Here is a 24,548-nt window from a genome sequence, read left to right as displayed (position 1 = left end):
TGTCTGTGTGTCACTGTTTCTATGTGTGTCTCAATGTGTGACTGTGTGACTTGGTGAGTGTGTCTGTCTGTGTGTGAGTGTGTGTGGGGCTGTCTCTGTGTGTGTGTCTTTATATGACTCTGTGTATGACTCTCTCTGTGACTCTATATACGAGTGTGTGTGACCGCCTCTGTGTATGTCACTGTCTCTGTGTGTATCTCTGTATGACTCTGTGTATGCTTGTGTGTGACTGTCCCTATGTGTATCTCTATATGACTGTGTGCGATTATCTCTCTGTGTGTCTGTGTGCTCTGTGTGACTCTGTGTGTGACTGTCTCTATATCTGTCTGTGTGACTCTGATTGTGTGCGACTGTCTCTGTGTGTCTCTACGTGTGTCTGTGTGTGACTACGTGTGTGACTGTCTCTGTGTGTCTATGCATGGCACTGTGACTCAAAGAGTGTGTGTGTCTCCGTGTGTGAGTGTGTGGGCTGTGGGTAGGTGCATCCCTGTGTGCTCTGCAGGGCAGCAGCCACCAAGGTTGCACCCATGTGTGTGTTTGGGGGAGGCATGGCCCAGAGGCAGGGACACCCGTGGGACTGCATTTCCCAGCAAGCCTGCCCCTGCCAGTCACACCCTGGTGGCATCACCCATTCCTGGGAACCACACCCTGTGTCCCAGCTGCTGGGGGCCATGGTGCGATGGCTGAGACCGGCCTCCCGGGCTCGCCCATGACGCTGCCACCAGGTCTCAGCCAGGCCCTGAGGTCCCCTCGAGGCAGAGCCACCGCCCAGGCCTGTGACTCTCCCTTGCGTTCTCAGGGCTGTGACGGCAGCCCTAGCGTTGGCTCCCTGGACGGAGACTCCCCACAGAGGGACCTGTGGGTCCAGAAGGCAGACCAGACTCAGAAGCCAGAGGGCCTGGCCAGGTCGCAAGGAGCCAGCGTGGGTCTCTGGGAAGGGCCGAGAAAACCTGACGGAGGTGTCTGCCCCTGGGGTCGGCTCTGACTCTGAACCTCCTCCCCCTCCCCCGCCCCGGGAGCGTCTGCTTGGCTTCAGCTCCAGGCTGAGGGTGCTCCATCACTTGGGCCACACCCCCAAATTGGCCTGTGAGGAAGTTAGGACAGCCTGGGAAAGGAAAGGGGGGCATATGGGGCTCAGAGCCCCCTGGGGGTTCACTCCCTGTCAGGCCTCAAGAGAAGAGTGAGCACTCTCAGAGCCCCTGAGGAGTGCGGCCTGCCAGTGGGCTGCCCCGAGTGAAGCCTGGCCCTGTGACAGAACTTGGGGTGTGTGTTTCCAGGGGTGCCATCAGCTCTCGGGGGAGAATGAGTCTTCACCTGGAGGTTGTCCAGACCGTGCAGTTTCAGAGGCCTTGGTCCTTAGGCCCTGCAGGCCAAGAACGCCTCCTTGTCATGCGATGAGCAAGAAGCCCCCTCTTCCTCGCTGCCCCGCTCCCCAGGTCCTGGGCCGGCAGCCTCGGGCATGCGCACAGGTGCCCAGAGCAGGTGGGGGAGCCAGCTGCCAAGCCGAGGCCCAGCACACACCCACTCTCAGATAACATCAGCTGGCAGCGCGCTCTGCTTTGAATACAAAGACAGCGAGACACACACGGGCCTTGTCTGGCTGTCCGTGCTTCCCTGGGAAACTCTGGCTCCGGGTGGGATGACCCAGGGATGGAACATTCCAGACACTGGAATCTCGTCTGGGAACGGGCCAGGCTCAACCAGCAGCTGGGCTGGACTGGACAGCAAGCGGGGAGGCCTGGGGTATGTCCGGGTAGACACTCTCTCTGCTTGGGACACCAGGGGGCCGGGGGGGACAATTTAGAAGCAAATTCTGTGATGGGCCAGCGCAGAGCCCTCGCCCCTCCGCTACAGAGGACTCAGGGCTCAGAGCCCACCACCTGCTCCCCCACTTCCTTTCCTTCCTGGAGAAGTGTGGGGCTTCACCTCCCCAGTTAGAGACCCCTCAGATCTGCCCGCATGCCCACCCCTAGCTCCCATCTGGACGCTCTCCAAGGACAAGCCTCTCACTCTGCGGTGCAGACACAGATATCCAGGGGTGACCAGGCCAGGGTCCAAGGAGCCCAAGTCCCAGAGGCTCCAAGAACTACAGTTGCCCCTTGCAGAGGCCTCGCCGGGACGGTCCCCTGTTTGCCCACTCTCCTGGAGGGACAGGAACATGGCATCCTTCTGCTCCTCTCAACTCCGCCCTTCCCAGGCCCATATACAGACGCTCATTTGCTCCACGGGGCCTCATCCCGGGCCCCCCGCCAGGCCCCCGCCCAGCCTCCGGGCTCTGGTGCTTGCCTGCCTGGCAGTGTGGTCGCCTTGACCTTGCTCAGACAAAGCTCTCATTAGCCCCGGCCTTCCTTGAGAGCCAGCAGTGTGCCCGTGCTTCCCGCCCCGCCCTGCCTATCCTCTCATCTCCGCCCGCCCCTCCACACCTTGATGTGTGACCACCGCCCGCGTCGGCTCTCGGTCTCTGGCCATCCCGGAGCTCCCCTTGCCCACCTCCGCTCAGACTGTGCAGTGCCCCAAGGCCCTTGGCGAACCTCTCATGCCCCCAAAGCCTTCGCTCGGCTGCCCCCGGAGGAGTAGCCCTCCCTCGCCCAGTGGCCTGTGGCCTCTGGGCTGCAGCTGCTAATGCTGGTTTCGGTGCTTCCCCAGCTCGCCAGGGCGCAGATATTCTTTCTCAGGCCAGAAGCGGGGCTGGGCCCGCAGCCAGGACTCAGCGGAAGGGCAGGTATAACTGCCTTGGGAATTAGCACTGATTCAGCTGCCGGTGGGCACTGCGGTGCCACTATCGACCAGGTAAACAGCCGGAAGGCAGGGGCGTGGGTCCATCTCTGATGGTGTGGGGAGCCCCCTGTCCTCCGTGACCTGGCTAGCAGCTGGCTGGTTGAGCCCCAGGAGCTGCTGCCGCTCTGCTGTCCAGCTCCCCGTGGCCCGGCTCCTGGGGGCCGGGTGGGTGCAGGCAGGCCGAGATGAAAAGCTCGTCTGTGTCCCCGGCTATTAGCCCATTTGGAAACTCAGCTTCAGCCAGGAAGGTGGGGCCTGCCGAACCGGCTCTCCCGTGCTACGCCTGCTCCCCCCGCCCGGCGCTCGGCCCGCAGTGCTCACAGGGTCATTTCCACAACACACTGCCAACACTACCATGAGAGTGAGGTGCACACACGGACATGCAGACTCACACTCATAAACACACAGATACATACACACATATATATATATGTATATATATATGTATATACACACAGACATATATATAGACACAGAGAGACACAAACATGCAATGAACATACATAAACATACACTCACACACATAACACAGAGACACATACACACATGCACAGAGACTGACACATATACACACATGCAACACACATACAGACACACAGAGACACATACAAACACACATGCACAGAGGCACACAGACACATGCACACACATACACAACACACATACAACATTCAGATATGGACACACAAACATACACACACACACAACTTGACAGGGCTCAGCCTCCAGGGCCTAGAAAGTTCTCCTGAGAAAAAGCCTGGGCTGGAATCCCCCAACACCCGCCCGCAGGTTCGGTTGCCATCTCCCAGCTCCCAGTGCTCCCCATCCCGTGTCTGTCAGACGCAGCCAATCACAAGGCAGCATGGGGGGGCACTCCTGCAAGGGGCCACCCTGCTCTGCACCCCTTCCTGAGAGCAGAGCCCCCCAGCGTGCCCAGGGATCCAGGCCGCGGGGCGCCCTGAGGGGACTGACTCACTCTGGAGCGAGCCTGGGAGCCGCGAGTCTGAGTCAGCGGGTGGGCAGGAGTGTGCCTGTCCCTTCACTTCCCGGGCACTGCTCCCTCGGGCAGGCCCAGAGAGGCTGCCTCCCCCTCCCCCTGCCCGAGCAGGGTCCCCGTGCCCTTCGTGGATCTCCACTGGGGGAAGCCCGATGTCTGGTCTTGGGGGTGACATTTGGATGCCAACTGGGCTGCCCTCCCCCCAGTGGCTCCCACTCCCAGGACCTCAACTGTGTCCACTGGCCCAGGAGAAAGCCCACCTGGGATGGGTCCCAGTGTCTCAGGTGGGGCGACCCCGATGCGGGCAGACACCTCTCACCACCTGAAGAAGACCGGGAAGGTTTGGACGCTTGTTCTGGGTGTATCGGTGTCACCAGGGAGCTGGTTGACAGCAGCTTGTGGCCCCCACAACCTCTGAAGGGGGGATGCGCATGGCACACGGCTTGGCTCTGGGACGCAGGTACCTCAGACGGGTGCTCTACTCACTAAGGCCAAGATCTCGGCACGCTCCAGACGGGGCTCAGGGCCCTGCAGGAAGGGGCGCCCCTGTCCTGGGGAGGCACCTGGGGGTGATGCAGCTCAGCCTCTGATGTCAGGGGTGGGGTGAGCCCTGCTGTGCCCCCCTGAGCTTCCTGGGGCATCCCAGCACCTGACAGGGAAACGCTGCAATGGCTGACTGTGCTCCCCCAGCACCATGTCCCTCTCCAGAGCTACCGAACGTGGGGAACATCTCTGGCAACTGGGCCCCTCTTCTCCCCACCTGAGAAGTGGGTCTTGCTTCATTCCCGACACCCCACGGGGTGGTTTGAGGACTGCAGGCTTCATTTCAGAAAGGGACCCACTGGGGAGGTGTTTGTCACTTGGGTGCCTCTCCCAGTGGCCCAGGACCCCTCTTCATGCTCACCCTGGAGCCTCACGGACTCATGCAAGGCTGAGCCCTCCAGGCACCCGGGCTCTGGGGTCAAAGCTCAGCCACACCGTCCCCACGATGGCTCCTCCTCAAAGTGGCAAGTCCTAGGCTTTCCAAGGTCCCCAGGGGAGGTGGCTCCTGGCATTTCAGACAATGACCAGCTGCTAGAGGACCGTCCTGCTAGGGACACAGCAAAGTCCACAGGGCCAGGCAAGCCCTAAACCTGCTCTGTGCTAACATCTTGGGGGAGACCCACTACTGACCCCTGCCCACCCACCTTCCCTTCCTCTCTCTGCGCCGGACCCGGGGGTGTGTTCCAGTTCCTGGAAGAGAAGGGCCCAAGGCTATAAGGGGGAGGCATCGGAGGGCGGAGGGCGGTGAAGGCTTAGCCGCAGATGGGACCCGAAGTGATAGCATGTCACGCACGGAGGGAGGCAGAGCTGGCAGGATCTTGGGCATCCCAGAAAGAACCCCCTTTGGAAGATGAGTCTCTGTGACGCCCCTCCTCACCCCCGCCCCGTCAAGACGTGTGCTCGCCTCGCCTTGCTGGTGTGAAGTCAGGAAGAGGAGGTCCTGGAAAGCTCCTTGAGCACATTCTAAGCACACTTTCGCCTGGGGCTCGGCCACTGGCAAAAATCCCCCTTTGCTGTCCAGGGCGGCCTCTCAGCAGCCGTGTCTCTGTGGCCACTGCTATGGTGGTCAGCAGCATCCTCCTTCTCTCTGGGAGAATCTGAGGCTCAGAGAGGTCAAGGCTGGACCAAGGCTGCGCAGCTAAGCTAGAGTTGGAGGACTCTGGTTTGCTTTTCCCCTTCCCCAGTTTGTTCACCGGAAACTGGGGTCCTGACCCAAATCCCAAAGGACAAGAGTTTCTGCAGCTAGGGGGCGCTCTGCAGGACCACCACCAGCACCTCTGATTGGTTGCTGGCCCAGACTCTGGGCCAAGTGCTGCCCCGGGATACTAGCCCTGCTCTTCTGGGCTGACAGCAGGAGGGCCTTTAAGGAGGCTCAGAAGGACAAAGGTGTTCAACTGTGTATCACCTCACTGCCCAGACACCCAGGGCTACCTGAGGACAGGGGGCCTTGTGGACAGGAGAGGTGCGCGTCCAGGTCCACAGGGGAAGGGTCACTGACACAACTCCCTGACTCTCCCTCTCCCTCCCGTGGCCCTGCAGTGGAGTGGGGAGTTCAAGAGCTGCGTGGGGGTGCAGGGAGATGTGCAAGAGGCCTGGGGTCTCCTGCAGTGTCTCTCCGGGCACAGCGGGTGGTGGACAGCTCAGAGGAAGCATCATCTGGAAATGCTCCTCCTCAAGGCAGGTGCTCCCCGGGGCCCTCGGCTCTCCCTGCCCTGCTGGCCCAGCCTGGGGAAAGTGACGTGGAAAAGTGATCCTGTAGGAGAGGCTCAGAGGCACAATCGCCAGAAGTGGTGGTGGTGGTGGGGGCACACTTGGGGGCAGTGGGGAGGGACTTTAGGGCACTGACGGATACAGTAGCAGCTAACATTGCTCTTCCCTGCCCACCCCTGGCTTCTTCAGGGAGTCTCATGGCAGCAAGGACGCTCCTGACACACTGCCCAACCTCCCTTCCTGAGCAGGATGAGGGGGTGGGGGGGCGGGGGGTGCTGGGGCCGGGGAAACTTTATCTCCAGGCAATTAAATCATGGGTCACGGGCTGGAGTGATAGCACAGCGGGTAGGGCGTTTGCCTTGCACGCGGCCGACCCGGGTTCGATTCCCAGCATCCCATATGATCCCCCGAGCACCGCCAGGAGTAATTCCTGAGTGCAAAAGCCAGGAGTAACCCCTGAGCATAGCCGGGTGTGACCCAAAAAGAAAAAAAAAATCATGGGTCACTTTGTGTGTGTGTGTGTGTGTGTGTGTGTGTGTGTGATTGCTGCTTAGAAGTCAGGTCAGCCTTCATTGACCTTCATTGGTGGCCAAGGACACTGGTTTGCCCGTGTGAGCTCAAGGTAGAATAGAAAGTTTCCTTTCCAGGGGCTGGAGTGGTGGTACAGTGGGGAGAACATTTGCCTTGCATGCTGATCTGGGTTTGATCCCCAGCATCCTATATGGTCCCCAGAGCACTGCCAGGAGTAATTCCTGACAGCAGAGCCAGAAGTAACCCCAGAGCATCTCCAGAGGTGGCCCCCAAACAAAAGAAAACAAAACAAAAATGCAAACAACAACAAAAATGTTTCCTTTCCAAACAAAACACATGCCATTGGCAAGGTGTTCCTTACAAATCTGGCATGGCGGGAGGTGGTGTGGCGGGGGCAGGTCTGGAGTCATTGCTGGCTCTGATGGCAAAGGTGAAAAGGTGTGAGGCTATGACAAGGACCCTCAGACACAGGTTGGCTGGTCAGGGGTCATCTACTGGCTCTGCCCTGGCTTGCAGTGCAGTGCGGGGGCTGCCACATGACTTCTCTGAGCCTCGGTTTCCCCCATACCAGGGAGCCCCACAGGGCTGCTTTTTGCCAGTCTGCGATTCTGCCCCTTCCCGTCCTGCTCCGGGCTGCCAGGCTTGTGTCCCAGGAGGTTGTGTGTGTGTGTGTGTGTGTGTGTGTGTGTGTGTGTGTGTGTGTGTGTGTGCGTTGTGTAGAGGGGGTTAGTGGGCTCCTCTCCCCTCTGGGTCCCGACCCCCCCCCTACCCCCAGCACCCCTCCTTGCTGACGGGATTTTGTTTTTCAGCTGAGTTTGCTCTCTGGGGCAGGAAGTCCTCCCGTAGAGACTTGCCGGGGCCCTGGGGGTGAATGCGGAGCCCCACCCTCGCCAAGGGTGGGGACAGCGCTTCCGCCCACTGGGGAAAAGCTGCTGCCTCCATCTCGCTGAGCCCAGCGACAAAAGGAGCCCTGGAAAGAGGCCCCCTGTCTGCCCAGACTCCGGAGCCGTTCTCAGGGGTTTGGCAGAGACCTGACTCATGGCTCTCCCTGCCACCTCCTTTCCTCCACGCCCACCGCCCAGCCCACCCAGCTCCCCTTCCAGCGCTCAGACTCAGTTCTGACAAGCCTGCCCAGGAGGCAGCGGGCAGGCCCCAGCACTTGCTGCAGATGCGCCTTCCCTGCAGATAAAAGGGGAAGGGCAAGCCCAGCTCACACAAATGACCCAGCACTGAGTTCCCATGCTGGATAATTCCGGGGATCCGTAAATGAGAGGGGGGTGGAGCGGGGGGGACTGGAATTCTTCCCCTGTGAGTTAGGACCTCGGTCCCCCCAACTCTCTGGTCCTCTGGGCAAAAGCTAGGAAGAAGGCTGGGGGTCCACATGGGCCCGCCATAGGCTGGAGGGAGCTTGGGAGGGATAAGTTTAGCATTCGATGCCACACTCTCATCCTCTCAGCACTTTGCTTGTTCTCACAGTCACCTGAGGACTCCCAGGCTTACGTGTTGAGCAGAGAGGTTCTTGTCAGGACAAGAAAGAAAAGCAAAGGTCAAAATCAAACTTCCACTCATTTTCTTCAGGTGCAGGAAATAGAGACGTCACAATGCTCCCTCGCACGCTCTCATTTGAGTACGTGTGTGAGGAGGGAGATTACTGGCCAACCCCTCCTTTGGGAAGACCCCCGAGCCCCTTCTCCCTCTATGGCCTGAGGCTTGTGATTCAGGTTCAGAAGATCTCAGGATGGCAGGAGCTGAGGCCTGTCCCCCCTCCCCCCCTCAGCCTCCCATAGGCTTGGAGCTTTGCACAATGTGGAGTGAGTGACCCAGAGGTACTGAGGGGTTAAGCCGGAGATGCTTGGGCTGTGAGAAGCCCCCCACGTCCCACCATCTGTACAGCCCAGATGTGTCTTCGTGAACACTCAGACCAAACTGTTCCTGTCACCAGGGTCCACGCATCCAGAGAGATCCTGCCTTCTCCTGGGTTAGGAGGAAGTGGCGGCCCTGTGGGTTCAGTCAGCGCTGAGGGGCAGTATAGGGTCTGTGCCCTCAGGAATTGGCTACAGGAGGCCCAGGAGGCTGAGGAGACCTCTGGGGCTACTGACATGGAAGCAGTTCCCCCCCTTATGAAGCAAAAAAAATCTGGAAGGAGGGCCCCAGGCTGAGGCCCGAGTTCCTCGGCTCTCTCTGGGGTGAGAGTCTCACCCTGCTCAAGTCTCAGACCCCTCAGGCCGCAGTGCATGCTGGGACAGGCCTCTGTCCCCGAGAGCGCCCGGTGCTGATAGCAGGACAGAGGGTTGTTCACCAACATCCCCCTGCTTAGCTGCAGTTCTGACTCGCTGACGAGGTCGAGCTCTAAAGGTCTCAGCAGCAATCACCAGGGCTCGGGCCACCAGATCCTTCTGTCCTTCCTGACTCGCCCTGGCCCACTTCAGCCAGGACAAAGGGCCTCTGGCCCTACGAGAGGCTGAAGTCAGTCAGCCAGGAGGGAAAACAAGTCAAGGAAGGCAGCGTCTCATGTGGGACCCCAAGCCTCAGCCACCCAGAAGTGCTCACAGGGAAAATAGCGCCTCTTCAGGGAACTGGAGCTCCCAATGCAGGGCACCTTTCCAAGGAAAAAACTAGACCAAACTCTGCCCCTGGCCTCTCTCTCCTCTGGAGCTTAGGGGTGTGGAATATCTCCAGCCCAGAAGGTCGAGGGTGAAAATACCAGGAGGGGCCTTGACCCCAGGCCCAGTACTGTCCTAGGGTCTGGCTTGGTGATGCGTCATTTCACTGAAAAAGCGCCATTTCCAAGAGCTTACCACCAAGGGGAATCTCGCTGCCTCCACTCATTCCATCCTCGGCAAGTAGGAGGGTTGTTTCTTCTTGTTGGGAGAGAGCCGGGGGCCTCGTGGGGCCCCTCCTATCTCCCGGGGCCAGCGGGGGTGAGTCACGGGCTGGCAGCAGGAGCTCTGAGTCGGCATTACACCCGTCACTCCCTCTCGGGCCAGGAGCCTGCGTCCACTCTCGCCCTCCCTCCAGACTTTTCAAGAACGGCGGCCCTGCAGGCACTGCCCACACTGTGTGGCTGGCACTCTGAGTGCTGAGAGACAGATGCAGGGGAGAGGCTGGGCCCGGGTTTCTGAGCCTGGGCAGCAGGGTGGTTACTAGACAATGCCTGTTGCCCTTCTTTTGCTGGTTTTTTTTTTTTTTTCCTTTTTGGGTCACACCCAGCAATGCACAGGGGTTACTCCTGGCTCTGCACTCAGGAATTACCCCTGGCAGTGCTCAGGGGACCATATGGGATGCTGGGAATCGAACCCGGGTCAGCCGCATGCAAGGCAAACGCCCTACCCGCTGTGCTATCCCTCCAGCCCCTCCTGTTGCCCTCCTTAACACGGTGTGGCCAGCTTCTCCATCCTGTGGCAAGGGCTAATTAGCGGCTGTTTTCCTGGTGCCTGGAGCGGCCCAGCAGGAAGCAGGGAGGAAATACAGAAGGCCTGGAGGCCTGGAGCCCTCACTGACCCTCACCGGGAAGGTCACCATTCAGGCCTTGGGGTCCTGAAACTACCCCACTTCTGCTCTTGAGACTCATAGAAATCTGAAAAGTGGACTGGACCTGACCCCAGTGGACCGGCTGGGTCCTTGGTCAGGCGTCTATAGACAGAGCGCCAAGGCCTTGAGGGATGAAGACCATGCCGAGACCCTTCGTTTGAGGCAGTCCCACTGACACTAGAATCCAGGCCCACCCCTGATCTGAATCTCCATGTCCACAACCTACTGTCCTTCAAAATAGAAATTTCACCCTCGCCAGAAGCGGACAGGCTAAAAAGTTGCCATGTCTGATTAAGGGACAGAGCTGGGATTTGGACTTGGAGTTCCTGGCCGAAGTCCAGAACTTGTTCCTCCTTACTGGGCTTTAGGAGTGCACTGGATTAGCTGTACATTGATAAATATGTCTCGGGAATATTCAGCACAGCTGTGTCACTCAGTATGGCGGCCCCCATAGTACACCTGGCCCAGACCTCCATATGGCGCCCCCCCTCCATGGTACACCTGACCCAGACCTCCATATGGTGGCCCCCCGGTACAACTAGCCCAGACCTCCTGGTTGGCGATGTCAGCATGACTTCTCTTCTCTATGGGCCCCATCTTACACAGGATGGTCTCATCCAACCCAAAGAACAGGTCATATCAAAGCATTCCTGGAAGAACTGAAGGTTCTAACTATGCTTCTCGACACATCCATAGGCAAAACCAACAGGAAAGGAGCTTGTCGTCTTCATCCAGATATACTCGCTGGAAATCAAAGTTTTTCCTTGCCTCATTTTCCTTGCCTTACATTTAGTGTAAATCCAAGTAACGCAAAGCCCGTTTCAGCTGTGAAATAGAAGGACTGTGCTTCCAATGCCCCCTGCTCCTCCTGCCCCATCCTCCTGCCCCATCCTCCTGCCCCATCCACTCTCTGCAGAGGAAGATGCAGGGATCCAGGAGGAGGACCCCAGACAGGTCAAACCACACGGGGCTGTGCTCTGAGGCCATTCTTGAGCTCCTTGTCTACACGGAGGACAAAGTGGGTACTGTTTTGTGTTTTGTTTTCTTTTGTGCTCAGGCTTACTCCTGCCTCTGTGCTCAAGGATCACTCCTGGCAGGATTCAGGGTACCATATGGGGTGCTGGGGATTGAATCCAGTTTGGCTATGTGCAAGATAATTACCCTAATTTCTATACTATCTTTACAGACAGTACTTTTTTTTATATAAGAAGGAATAAGTGGAGAGCCACTGGTCTAGAGTGGACAGATTTATCAAATAAAAGCATGGGACACGTGTTAAATGTCAATTTTAGATAAGCAACAAATAACTTTTTTACTGTAAGGACATTGGCACGTGCTTTATCAGGTAGCTCTCTCCCAACCCTTTCCATACTTCCAAGCACCCAGCTCCAGCTCAAGTTCAGGGAGAAGGAACAAAGCCACTCCCTAACTTTCTGCTGAGTTAGTTTGACTCCTCAAGTAAAGAGTAGGCTTGCTTGTAGGCCAGGAAGGGAGATGATGGGATACAGATTCACGGGCCTTGGGGCCAGAGTGCTGGTATAGCAGGGAGGGCGCTTGCCTTGCACGTGGCCGTGGCCGACCCGGAGTCGATCCTCAGTATCCCATATGATCCTCTGAGTACGATCCTGAGTGCATATCTGGGTGTGGCCCCCAAACAAAAAAGCAAGCAAACAAAAACCAGAATCTTGAGCCTCTTGCAAGTTCCCTCTTGCAAGGTTGAAACGTTAAAATACTGAGATGACAAAAACAGAGAGAAGTCTGAGGTAATGGAAACAAAATCCCATTAGGTGAGGAGTGGGGAAGCCGGAGGTCCAGCTCCTGTCCTTTTAACTGATGGTGTGACCCTCAATGATCCTTTTAGGGGTTCTGGGAAGGCTGCACAACTGTACACAGCAAACCTCGTGGGGGCCCTGATACCCCACCTCCTGTGTCTGGGACCTGGAAGAACAGAGCTGAGTATCTGAGAGGCTGGTGGCAGGGTTCCATACCTCACCCGTCTCCTCCCGCTCCCCCATGCCCATGGCACCTGGGGACTCTGCTGTCACCACTAAGGAGGAAGAAGTGGGGTGTCTCTGAAGGAGAGCAAGAAGTTGGGACAGCCAGCAGAGAGTAAAGAACTGATTGGACCTACAACTTTCTTTGGACCAATCTTTCTTTTCTTTTAAGCCTTTGATGTCGTTTATGGTCAACTCGCTTTGTTTTGAGTTTTACTTATTACAAGTGTCTATCAATTTCCTTAATTTGCCATGTATGTGCTCATAGAAACAGCCTATAGGAGCTGGGGCAACAGCACAGCGGGTAGGGCGTTTGCCTTGTACGTGGCCGATCCAGGTTCGATTCCCAGCATCCCATATGGTCCCCTGAGCACCGCCAGGAGTGATTCCTGAGTGCAGAGCCAGGAGTAGCCGGGTGTGACCCAAAAGGCAAAAAGAAAGAAAGAAAGAAAGAAAGAAAGAAAGAAAGAAAGAAAGAAAGAAAGAAAGAAAGAAAGAAAGAAAGAAAGAAAGAAAGAAAGAAAGAAAGAAAGAAAGAAACAGCCTATATTTGTCATTAGAAGCGTATTGGAATATTGCTGACATAGAAGTAAAACCAGATGGTAACACCACAGCTTTTTGGAAGCAGTTCATAAATGTCCATTTGGAATGACCTGTACACCCTTTACATATGTACATAAAACATATCCTCAAGGAGACCAGTCTATGATATAGACATGATATGTGGAACCAGGACCAAGACTCAGGTCTGAGGTTTGCAAAGCAAAGAGTTTCTTGCCCAACACAAGCCACAGCAGTGGATAAATGGGATGGTTTTCTAATAGGGCCCCTACAACCACTCAGTTCTAGTTAACAAAATTTTAATTATTTGTTATTATGATTATTATCTTGGTTTGGGGATCACACTCAGCAGTACTCAGGGCTTAGTCCTTTCTCTGCATTCAGGGATCACTCTGGTAGAGCTCGGGGCAAATATGTAGTGTCGTGGTCAACCATACGTAAGGCAAGCACCCTTCCCTCTGCACTATCGCTCCAGTCCCTTAATTTCTGACTTTTACAAGGTTGAGAAACATTTGGACCCATGGGGACTCTGATGCAGCCTTTCGGTGTGGCCACTCAAGCCTGCTTGGATTCCTCAGTTGCCCTCCGAGCTTCTTCGCTTTGGTACAAGTTCACCTAGGGCAGAACCTCTTTCCTGGCTCGGCTGCCGTGCGCCCCACTCCCTGCCATCTCGTTGCTCAATCCGACTTGTTTGATGGAGAGAACGTAAGGTTTCTGCAGGAAATGGGCCTTGAGCGCCTTTCAGAAGTTCCGGAGACCTGCTGACGAGGCCTTTTCAGCCCTGCCGCGCCCTGCTCCCTCTCTCTTGGGCTGCCATATTGGGTTTTCCCAGAGGTGAAGTGCCAGGAGTGCCAACTCGGGGGAAATCCCGCAGACACAGGATTATCACCGTGGGCCCATCTCAGTTAGCCTTTCTCCTTTGCTTCTTCCCTTCGAGTAGGGACCCCAGCGGCTCTGCCAGGCCGAGTCCAGGCCTGGGTCCCATCTCAATGACTCCGATTCTTCCCCGCCAGGCCCCCTCCCTCTGCCAAATCCTCGTGTGTGCTCGGCGCTGAGCTGTTCCCATCGCCTCTCCTGAACTGAGAGGAGACAGAACGTGCCTCAGCAGCTGCCCTGACCGTGAGTCATGTCTCCAGTCCTGCCAGGGGGAAGGAGCGAGGAGGGTGGGGCCGCGGGGTTTGGGAAAGGAAAGCATTTGCGCTGCTTGCCTGCGAGAAAGCACAGGGTGGGGGTGCTTGTTCTTCGGGGGCCTGGGAGGTGGTGGTGAGATTACAGAGCGTTGAGTAGTTCACCCCAAGAAACGGTCCGTTTGCCGCTTTTCATCCGAGTTCCTCTCACAAAGTTCCTTTAGAACTTCCAGTGACATGTTCTCATGTATCAAAACTCACCAACCCCCACCCCACCCCGACCCTAACGGCCCCTTCGATAACACTTCACAGTTAGTGCAATGTGGTAGGAAGTCGACACACAGGTAATGTGAATGCAGTCGACACACAGGTATGGAAGTCCCTGGTTTACAGAGAATACTGACGCTCAGGAGAGTTTCAGAGGCTTACCTAACGTCACAGAGCCAGAGAGAGGCAAACAGGGCTGGGGTTGGAGGAACTGAGTCTTGGTGAGGATTTGGTGACATAATGGATGTAAAGAGAACAACCGTGCTTTGTCAGCATGGTTATTCACTCACTCATCCTCACTGCTGGTCCCATCCAGGGATCTGTCTTCCTTGGCCTCATCTAATCTTTGACACTGCATTACTAAGTCGTTTCCCCAGATTCTGTCTGTTCATCACTGTGTCAAAGCTCTTTACTCATTCATCTGCCAGCTAATTGGTCTTAGTCAACTGTATTTATGTTGCATGGAGGGGAGCAAAGAAGATCAAGAATCAGGAAAAGAGGAAGGGAGGTAAGTTTGTGGTGAGCTTGTGAATCCTTTCAGGTGCAACAAAATCATCCAAGATTCGTCCAAGGGAAGGAAAGAATGAAACCATTGACAGAGCATACCTGATTCACCTCCCCCTCACTCTCCCGTGCCCAGAACGCTGACAGCTGGGGGTGATATTTGTGAGCAGTACGCATTTGAAGACGGTACTGCTGAGATCCTGGAGCACCCCCACTCCCAAAGATAGTACCCAGTTTTCTGTCGCAAGTGGCATTTATCCCCTAAGCAAACGTCTGCAGAGTCTCACGAAAGAATTCTCCAGAACAAGTACAGACAAGTGTTGAAATTCATAAAAATAATAGGAAGTCAGAATTTGGGGACCAGGAGAGATCTTGGGTGTCATCTAGCACAAAAGCTTTTAACAATAATTCCACAAGACATTCTCTGCCATGCATTTTTTTGGTAGTTGTCCAGGAAGAACAGAAGCCAAGCAGGAGAACACCTTACCCAAGGCCACACGCAAGGCCAAGGCACAGCAGAGCTAGAATCTGAACCCAAATTTGTCCAACTTACAAACTCAACCTTACAAACTCAACCTTTTGCTCCAGCATCACATTCTCCTGGTCTCAGGGAAGAACGTTCTAGAGCTCCCTCTTTAACCAACAGCTCATACTAAATGAAGAGTGAGGTCCTATCAGGTATTTCCTAGAAACATCAAACTTTATTCACAAACAGACTTGAATCCCAACTTCTCTCAAATCCATCATAGAACCAGATAGAGTGAGAAATGGGCTGGGGGGAAAAGATTCTCTTTTTCTTTACTCCTTTTATAAAATGGGCTCGTTTGAGACATTCAGAAAGAGCATGACTGGAGCCCTCAGTAAGAGCGGTGCAGTGATCTAGGTCATTATCTAGGGAATCACACCCAGCCTAAAAGCTGAAAACCTAGTGAAAGTGGCCAAAGCCCCAACGCCAAAGCACCACCATCCACCTGTATCCTTTTTCTTGGCCACTGTGGCTCTTTCCCCCACCGGGCCCCCCCTCTACCACTCCCGGAGCACCCTAGGTCTTTGAATGGAAGCAGCGCCTTACCGGATAGCCCCAGGATCCATTCCCCGCCTGGAACTTGGAGAAGTAGCTGCTGCGGCTGGTCCCGTAGTTGTTATAGTTGTCGGCCAGGCCATCGTACATGGAACCTTGAGGACAAAGGCAGCGGGTTAGGCAGTGCTGGCCATGAGGGGCACCCAGGCCTCTCTCCTGGTGAAGTCACCTCACTCGGGTTCGAGAACCCACAGAGGCGAGGAGGAGAAGGAGGGTGATGAGCACTCCACTCCCACCCAGATGCTACTTCCAGACAGAGGCCGGCATCCGGGAGCCTCGTCCACCCCGCAGCGGGTTGGGGGGGCGAACACCTACAAGTCAGGACTTGGCCTGGAGAGGCGCGGAGCACTGCCGTTCCATTGCAGGGGATCACCACGCCACGGGGCACAAAGATCAGTTTCCCGCTGGGGGACTGCGGGCAGGACCTCCACATCCCAGGTGCAGAGCCAGGTCAGCGACCCAGAGCAGCAGCAGCCAGGACCATCCACTCTGGGCAGGACTCTCTACCCAGTCTGCCGTGCCCCGCCCGTGGCCGGGTGACTTTCCACTCCTTCCTTCGTCTCCTAGGGGCTCCCGCTGGTGAAGGGGGAGCGGCCGTCCGTCAACCTCAAAGGCCCCGCTGAGGATTAATGAATGTTTTCCGAGTGCTTGGAGACCCACAAATGACAGGCTCCGAAGGAGGACAGAGTCATTAGGATTATTAGCTGCAAAGCGGCCCTGAATCACAGAAATCAGACCTGCCATTGGGGCTCCTGGAGGGGCTCCCCTGTGCATGCAATCGATGGTGAGCGGGTGCTACAGGAAAGCCCCATCTCTGAGAAAGCTGGCCTGGTCTCTGTTCTTTTGTCCTCAAAGCATGGTGGATGGTCATACACCATGGTTTGGCTGGCCCCGTGCCCTGGCCAGGCCTGCGTTCCCCCTGGACACAGCAGTCAAATCTCATCTCCGTCACTGGCCAAGATCAACACCTCCTCTCCTTCCTCCAGGAACACCTTTGTTTTTGGAGGGGGATGGGGAGTGGGGTGCTTGCGCCACACCCAGCTTTGCTCAGGGCTCATGCCTGGCTCTGTGCTTAGGGCAACCTCCTGTGCTTGGGAGGACATATATGGGGTGCCGAGGACAGAGCCCAGGTTAACCGTGTGCAAGGCAAGTGCCCTGCCCGTTGTCCTCTCTCCAGTCCAGGAGACCTTTTCTGAGCAGCCCCTCAAGGCAAGCTCTGTGTCCTCTGAACACAGACCAGGCTGCTCTCGGGTCATGCCGTGCTGGTGTCTCCTGCCCCGCGCTGGGGTAGGGGTAGGTGTGGGCACGGGGAAGTATGGTCCAGGGTGTTTGCCCCTCCTTTCCCTACAGCCATCGAGCCCTGCACCAGAACTGTTCCAGGGGAAGGTTTTGGTGGGGACAACTCCCCAAAGTCTGTCACACCCACTTCAGCCTTGCCGACTTAGCTGGGGTGAACAGGAGGAGACAGGGCACACTCCACCAGAAAGGAAGGGACAGCAGGGAGCCCTGGGAGGCAGCAGCAGTCCCTGCCTGGTGTCACACAGGGGCTGGGGGTGCTGCCCTGACTTCCTGTCCACCCACCTCCATATCACGGATAGGCAGTCAACTGGCCATTAGCACCCTCTGCCTTGCCAGATACCTGCCCTGACCTGGCCTTTGGGCAGCTCCTCTGCCCTCTTCTCTGCAGCTTTCTCTGGCCTCGATGCCCACCCCACCCAGGCCCCTTCCTGCTCTCCCGTTCTGGCCTGGGCCAGCAGTGACCCAGTGGCCAGTGACTTCTGCGTGCTGGCATTCAGCGTTCTCAAGAACGGGGGCAGCTGAGAGGGAAGGAGGGCAGACATCAAAGGCCCCTTAGCGGCCCGCCTCAGGGCCCTCCCAGAGCTGTCTCCTTCCCCGAAGGCCCAGGCCAGGCCCCACCCCAACTCCCCAGGGACCTCCACAGGTTCTCTGGAAAGTGCCCCCCCACACCTTGCTCCTTGCCCTTCCTCAGAAGCTGCCCCTCTGCCGCCTCTGTGGGAGCCTGGAGGCAATCCAGGGACTCAGACACACCCCCTGCGCTCAGAGAGGAGCTGCCGCCAGCCCAGGCGCGGGCAGGCCCCCCTCCAGGGTCCCTCCTGGGGCCTGGCTGGCCCCAGTGCACTTGGTGCTCACCCCATGGGTGGAATTTCTCACCAAAGGGCATGCAGGGGTCAGCCAGCTGCTTCCGGATGGAAACTCTGAGGTGGTGAGAGAGAGTTCCTGGGAGCTGCAGCCGCGGGGTGGCCTCCTGCGTGGGGAGGCTCCCCGGAGGGGCGCTGCACGGTGAGGTCACCCAGACGGAGGCCGTGCTCCCACACCCTGGCCTCCCTAGCTCCCATTCTGCTCCTCCTGTGGGGTGGGCGTCCTTGGCATGTGTGGGGGTTCACCAGATCCCACGGCATTGCACAAAGCAGATCTGTGTCCCAGTGGGAACTTGGGGTGACAGGAGTCACCTGCAGCTCCTACTTCTGGGTGGTTCCCGAAGGCACCCTATGATCCACCTGAAGTTGGGGGTCAGGTATCCTGACCGCACCCTGAAGCCGGCTGCTCAGCTTTCTGGTGTACCCCCATGGCCCTGGCAGCTGCTGAGATGGGGAGGGGGCAGGAGAGTGACAGGGGGGACCTGAAGACTGCACACTGGAATCACACCCTGCATCGGGCCTGCAGGAAAGGGCCACAGGACAGAGAGACGCGGTTAACAAGGGCATCAAATGTGGTCTCGCCCCATTCTGACCCTGGACTGTGTTTTTGGCAGTAAGTGCTCCCTTTGAAAGTGCTCCGCAGAGAGACCAGACCCACAGCCCTGGGCGACTCTCTCCACACGCAGGGGCTGGTTTGGTGCGGCTGGTTCTCGTCTTATGGCAGCCTTTGTCATCATGCACCCCTGCACCCCCTAACCTAAAAGCAGGTCTTTCCTGGCTGACCAGGGCCTCTCAGGGCCTACCAAGACCTTCCTATCAGCCACATCTCCCCGCAACTGCCTGGAGGAAGCTCTCAAGGGTCGAGAGACTCAACATCCTGGAACTGCAGCGGGTCCTGGGACCGCCACTCCACCAGCTGCCTCCCACCCTTGGAGGCGCCCTGAGGGTGAGATACACCACCGGAAGGGGCAGTAGCTGAGAATTTGGCCCGAAGGACAAGCCTCCTCCTCCAGAACAGACACTGGCAGCTTCCTCCTGGAGGAGGCTTGGTCCCCAGGCCAGGTGACCTCAGCACCAGCTCCCCGCATCACCTTTAACCCTTCCAGCCCGGCGTCTGTGCGCCCACAGTTCCCTCTCAGAGGACGCAGTTGCCAGGAGCAGGCATGGTGGCTTCTGAGAGATGCTGGCCACGCGCCCGATGTATGCACTTCCTGGGGAGGCGTCTGGCCGCCCACAGAGCCCCCAGGTCATAGAGCAAATGTCTCAGGAAGAACGTTGTTTTCCCGCGTGTTCAACCAACACCAGCTGCTCCCTCACGCGCCCAGCAGTGCACCTCTCCGAGCCGCCCGCGTGCCTGGTCCCTGTCTCCAGGTGCCGCCTGCTCAGGGCCCCTGGACCTCATCTCCAACGCGGCTGCGGAACTCAGTGTGAGGCTCTCAGAGCACTGGCCGCAGTGAAAAGTTCCTGAACGTGAATCAATTTAAAATCAGTCCTGTGGGGACTCCAAAGGTGCTTCCGGCAGCTCTCCGAGGCTGCATTTCTCAGGCGCAAGGGGGTCGAGAGTGAAAAGGGTTTCGGATGCCCCATCCTTGTGTTCTAGGGGCCATGCTCTGTATCAGGCCCAGGAGGTCACTGCAGTGGGGCAGCTAACCTTTGCGGGTGACTCATCCCATCCACTGCCAAGCTTTAAAGTGGGTCACACCCATCGCACCTGGAACGTTCTTTCTCTTCTCAGCCAAACCCTCTGTGGCATTCAAAACCTTGAACAAAACCAGCTTCTGCCAGAACTGACCCCACCCTGTCTTGGGCACCCCAACCCTCTCTTGTTAGAAAACCCAGCCCTCCACTGCTCTACTCCCCCCCCACACACACACTATCACTAGGTGTGAGTGCAGCCTTTGTGCAGTGTGTAGTGTGAGTTCCTGACTGTGAGTGTGTGAGTTTGTGTGGTTGAGTATGAGTGTATGTGACTGAATGTGTGTAAGTCAGTGTATGTGTGGTGAAGTATGAGTGACTGTGAGTGTGTGAGTTTGTGTGATGGTGTACGAGTGTATGGGATTGAGTGTGGTGAGCCTGTGTGTGCGTGTGTGGTGAAGCGTGACCGAGTGTGTGTTTGTGTGACGGTGTGTGAGTGTATGTGATTGAGAGTGTGAGTCTGTGTGTGTCTGTGTGTGGTGGAGGGTGAGTACTGAACATATCTATGAGTGTGAGTGTGAGTCTGTGAACACGTAAGTGTGTGAATGAACGTGTGTAGTATGTGAATGTGTGAGAGAAGGTGTATTATGTAGTATGAAGGATGTAGATGTAGTGAGTATATGTGATTTGAGTATATGCGTGAGCGTGAATGTGTATGTGCACACATGTGTGCATGGATACACATACATCCACAGACCCTTCCTCCAGTCAGGCCAGAAACGTCCTGAAACAAGCGGCCTGCAGTTACACGTCAAGGATTTGGACTTCAGGACATTGACACTGGCTGGTCTGGCCAACAGTTTCCCTCAGGGACTGAGGTCTTCTAGAACCCTTTTCCTCTCCTCTGCCCTGCCCCAGGCCCCTCTCACTGCTAGTCAGGAACACCGGGTACAGGTGGGCTGTGGGAAGACACTGCTTTACCCAGAGACTCGGATGCCCGTGGGCTTAGCTGGGACTCACACTACGTTTGCTGTTTCTCACATCTCATCCAGCTTCTTCTGACCCCAGCAAAGTCCATCTGCTCCTCAGCATGAAAAACTCAAGGACAGACCCTTGGTCTCTCTTCCCATAAGTGCTTTGACTTCACTGCTGAAATCTCTCTCCCCCATGGTGCCCGGGAAAGCAGCGGAATTAAAATGAGCTAAGACACAGGAAAACTGAGTTTACGTGTCCTCAGCTCTGTGAGAGTCTGTGAGAGCTGCAGGTCCCTGGGGGAGCAGAGAGTCAACCCTGGTCCCCTCCTTTCTGCTGGGCAGGAGGCGACAGGGCACCAGCGCCCATTCTGCAGCCTCCGGAAGCCCAAGGAGGGCACGGGGTTCGGCGTGACCTTGCCAAGAGCTTTGCTGCGGCTCTTGCCCTTTCCCTGGGCATGTGAGCAGAACAGAGAGGCCTGGATAACCCGGCTGCTCGCCTCTGTTCTCGCTTCTCCCTCAGAACCGCACGTGACTCCTGAGGGCTCTGCTGGGACATGTTGGAGCCAGGGCCTCGGGACGCCACCCAACCTACAGTATTGGGCAAGGCTAGGAGGTAGGACTGACCGAGGCTTGGGTTATGGTGGGGGGCAAGGTCCAGAACAGGACTCAGCTGCCTGGCTGGGTATCCAGGGTAAAAAGCATCTGCAAGCCAGAGAGATAGGACAGCGGGAAGGGCGCTTGCTTTGCACAGAGCTGACCTGGGTTTGATCCCTGGCACCCCATATGAGCCCTAGGGCCTGCTAGGAGTGATCCCTGAGCACAGGGGGGTGTGGCCCTAAAAATATTAGCAACAAGCATTCACTATATTCAATGTAGAGATAGAATGTGCCTGTTTAGGGAGTGATATATGTGAGCGAGGATGATGGGAACTAAGAAATGATTCTTGAACTTTGCTGCATATTCAGAAGAGCCCCAGAACCTTTAAAAGCCACCCACCAAACCATAATGCCAAAAGGAGAGAAAGAGAGAGAGAGAGAGAGAGAGAGGGAGGGAGAGGGAGAAAGAGAGGGAGAGGGAGAAAGAGGGAAAGAGAGGGAGAGAGAGGGAGAGAGAGGGAGAGAGAGAGAGAGAGAGAGAGAGAGAGAGAGAGAGAGAGAGAGAGAGAGAGAAGAAAAGTGCCTGCCATAGAGGCAGGCTGGAGTGGGGAGGGGTCGGAGGGAAACTGAGGACGCTGGTGGTAGGAAGTATATACCAGAGAAGAGCCGGATGCTGAAACATTGTATGACTGATACCTTGAAACCCAGTTATGAACAACTTTGTAACTATATCACTGTGATTCAATTGAAAAAAAAAAAAGTCACCCACGCACCCATATTAATTCAAGCAGAATCTCCTGGGGGAGGACCCCAGTCACTGGCCTTGGCTTTAAACTGCAGAACGACTCCCCCCTCCCCCGCACCAACCAGTGTCTCCCAGCTTGAAGGCTGTGGCTTAGAGGCGGGATTTGGAGTCCTGGGGTGTTGACTAGGGAGAAACTCTGAGTGATGAGCCTTGAGGGAAGGGCCTGCTGAGAGGACAGGGGCGGACAGTTGGGGCTACAGAGGTCGGGACTCATACAAGCTATTTCCACAGAGTGTTCCCATCGCAAAATACTCAGGGGTGATCTCATGCAACCTCTCACAGCCGCAGAGACTGAGAGGGGGCAGTGACTTGCCCAGGATCACGCACTGCAGACAAGAGCTGCAGATGGAACTGGGGTCCCTTCCAGCTGACCTCCTGCAGTGGGGTGTGTCTGAGCGCATATGTGTGCCTGAGCATGCATGTCTGAGCGCTCACGTGTGTGCATGTGTGTGCCAGGCCACAATGACCATGTGTACCTGCTCGAGCCTGCACGTTCTAACATTCTTCTCTTTTATTTTGTTCAAGAATCACCCCCAGGGCAAAAGTCACTCCCAGATTTTTTAAGGTCATAACCAATATGACTTATTCATATTTGGTGTGCGGGCAGACGGACTTGGCTTTTGTTGTCATGTGTTGGAATCTGCCGTTGGGGCTTCCCAAGGTGAGGGAGCCAGGGGACAGTGCTGCCACGAAGCAGCCCAGAAGAGTCAGAACTTTTTGCCTATAACAGGCCAACGGAAACTGCCTAAAACCTTAACTGCAAGCCAAGCTACATTGTAAAAAAAACAAGAATTGGTTCATTTAAAGTTTAATTAATAGGTTTCACAGCGGGAGTAGGTGGAAGCACAAAGCGCCTTTATATCCAGTGGCCAGCTTTGCTTCGGCGCTGGGAAAGTCACCCAGGAGTGATGTCTGCTCACGGGCCATGGGGTTCGTGCTGAGAACACAAATCCAGATGAGACAACAAAGCAGAGGGGGGTGCCACCCTTGGCCACTGTGAGCCCCACATGGTAGCCCCCTGGGAAGCCTCTGGTAGCACCCACCAGTGAGGACACAGATGGGGGACACTGGGAGAGGAGATAGCACCCCTCTAACCCCACGCCACCCAGACACCCTCTGTATCATCCCTGTATCATCACTGTCATCCCGTTGCTCATCAATTTCCTCAAGTGGGCACCAGTAACGTCTCCATTGTGAGACTTGTTTTTGGCATATTGAATACGCCACGGGTAGCTTGCCAGGCTCTCCGAGAGGGGCGGAAGAATCGAACCCAGGTTGGCTGCGTGCAAAGTGAACGCCCTACCCGCTGCGCTATCGCTCCAGCTCTCTGTAACTGCGGAGAAGTACAGGCTTTGCAATTTTAGATGGAAAACTTCTGAGCAGAAGGGAAAAGGAGGATGTCCAAGTTGAAAGTAAAAGTCACATACGTGGAGGCAGATCAAGAGCGGATACAGTTCCCATTGCAGGGAACAAGAAGAGGGGAAAGAAAAGACACGGGTTTCACTGAACTCCGGGAAGTGTGGCTTTATGGTGGGGCAGTGGGAGGCGGGGGAACTGGAACAAATGGGACTTGGGGAGAGATTGCAATTGAGGGTACAAAAGCCCTGGACACATGTGGCATATGCAGTGTGCCAGCTCCTATCCCCAAGACAGTTCACGGTCAACCCTGCAGGGAGCAACTTAGCCTGCTGGGGGGCGTGGGGGTGCTCAGCTGCCACAACCCCTGGTTTTCCTCCTCCCCACAGCAGCCTGAGTGACAGCTGGGGCCACGCAGGGACACTCTCAAGCAGGAGCGGGTTATGGTGGGACCAGCTCAAGCAAAGAGGCATATTACTCATCTCAGACTCCCTCTCGCTCCCTGGGGGCCACCTGGCCGGAGGGAAGCCCCTGTTTCAGATGCAGGGAGCACCGAGGCTGCTTTCTGGGGTTCTGTCCAGCCCTCGGAGGCGATGATGGAGACATCTTGGCCAAGCTAAAAATAATACCAAAGCAAGGAGGGCTCTGAGCACAGCTACTTCTATTCCCAGCACCAAGGGCAGTGAATTCCTGGCTGTCCTTCCCGTAGCAGCAGTGGACTCTACTGGGCACCCCATGAGGATATGGGCATGCTGTCTTTCTTTAAAGTGGGAGTTCTGTTTTTTTTTTTTTGAGGGGGGAGCAGCTTCTCTAGCAGTACTGAGGGGCCCTGACCCACTCCCAGTGATACTCAAACCCAACTGTATGTGCTGGCGATGCTGCTAAGACCTGAACCCGGGGGTCACTAGAGCCACACCCAGCAGTGCTCAGGAGGCTGTGGGGCATGAGGGTTTGAACTAGGGGCCTCACACATGCCCTGTGAGCTGTCTCTCTGGACCTGAAGTGGGGTTCTACCCGGAAAGGACCTGAATGACACTGTGGCGGTGGGGGAGGCGACGGAGATTTTGGGCGTATTTGGGGTCGGAGGGTGGGAGGCATGGTGCGGAGACACAGACCCTCCACTTTCACCCGCTCTCCCCTCCCGGTGGCAGAGCAGATACACGGGAGGGGTGCCCCGATGGGAAAGAGGAACCCATGAGTGGAGGTGGCCCTGGAACAAACCAGGGAGTGCTGGGCGGCTCTGATGAAGAGGAGAAATCTGATGAAAACAAAGCCAGATAAACCAGAAACACCAGCTCCAGCGGCCTAACCGCCTCCTCCACTCAGGATGCCGCTGGGAAAACTGGCCCCCGTGGGAACCTTGCCAGACTGGGCGCCAAGGGGCCACGCCCACAGGGCC

General features: G+C 56.4%; 1 protein-coding gene across 1 annotated transcript in view; it reads right to left on the bottom strand.

Moving 5' to 3' along the window:
- Positions 1-24,548, bottom strand: part of PKP1 (plakophilin 1) — a 45,361-nt gene that overhangs the window by 18,908 nt on the left and 1,905 nt on the right. Inside the window, exon 2 of the mRNA XM_055144801.1 lies at positions 15,616-15,719. Coding sequence (XP_055000776.1) covers positions 15,616-15,719 — 104 coding nt within the window. The remainder of the gene's footprint in view (positions 1-15,615; positions 15,720-24,548) is intronic.

The sequence above is a fragment of the Sorex araneus genome, chromosome 7, assembly GCF_027595985.1.
Source record: "Sorex araneus isolate mSorAra2 chromosome 7, mSorAra2.pri, whole genome shotgun sequence".
Classification (NCBI taxonomy): Eukaryota; Metazoa; Chordata; class Mammalia; order Eulipotyphla; family Soricidae; genus Sorex; species Sorex araneus.
Note: the sequence above shows the minus strand (reverse complement) of the source record. Positions and strands in the feature narration are given on the sequence as shown.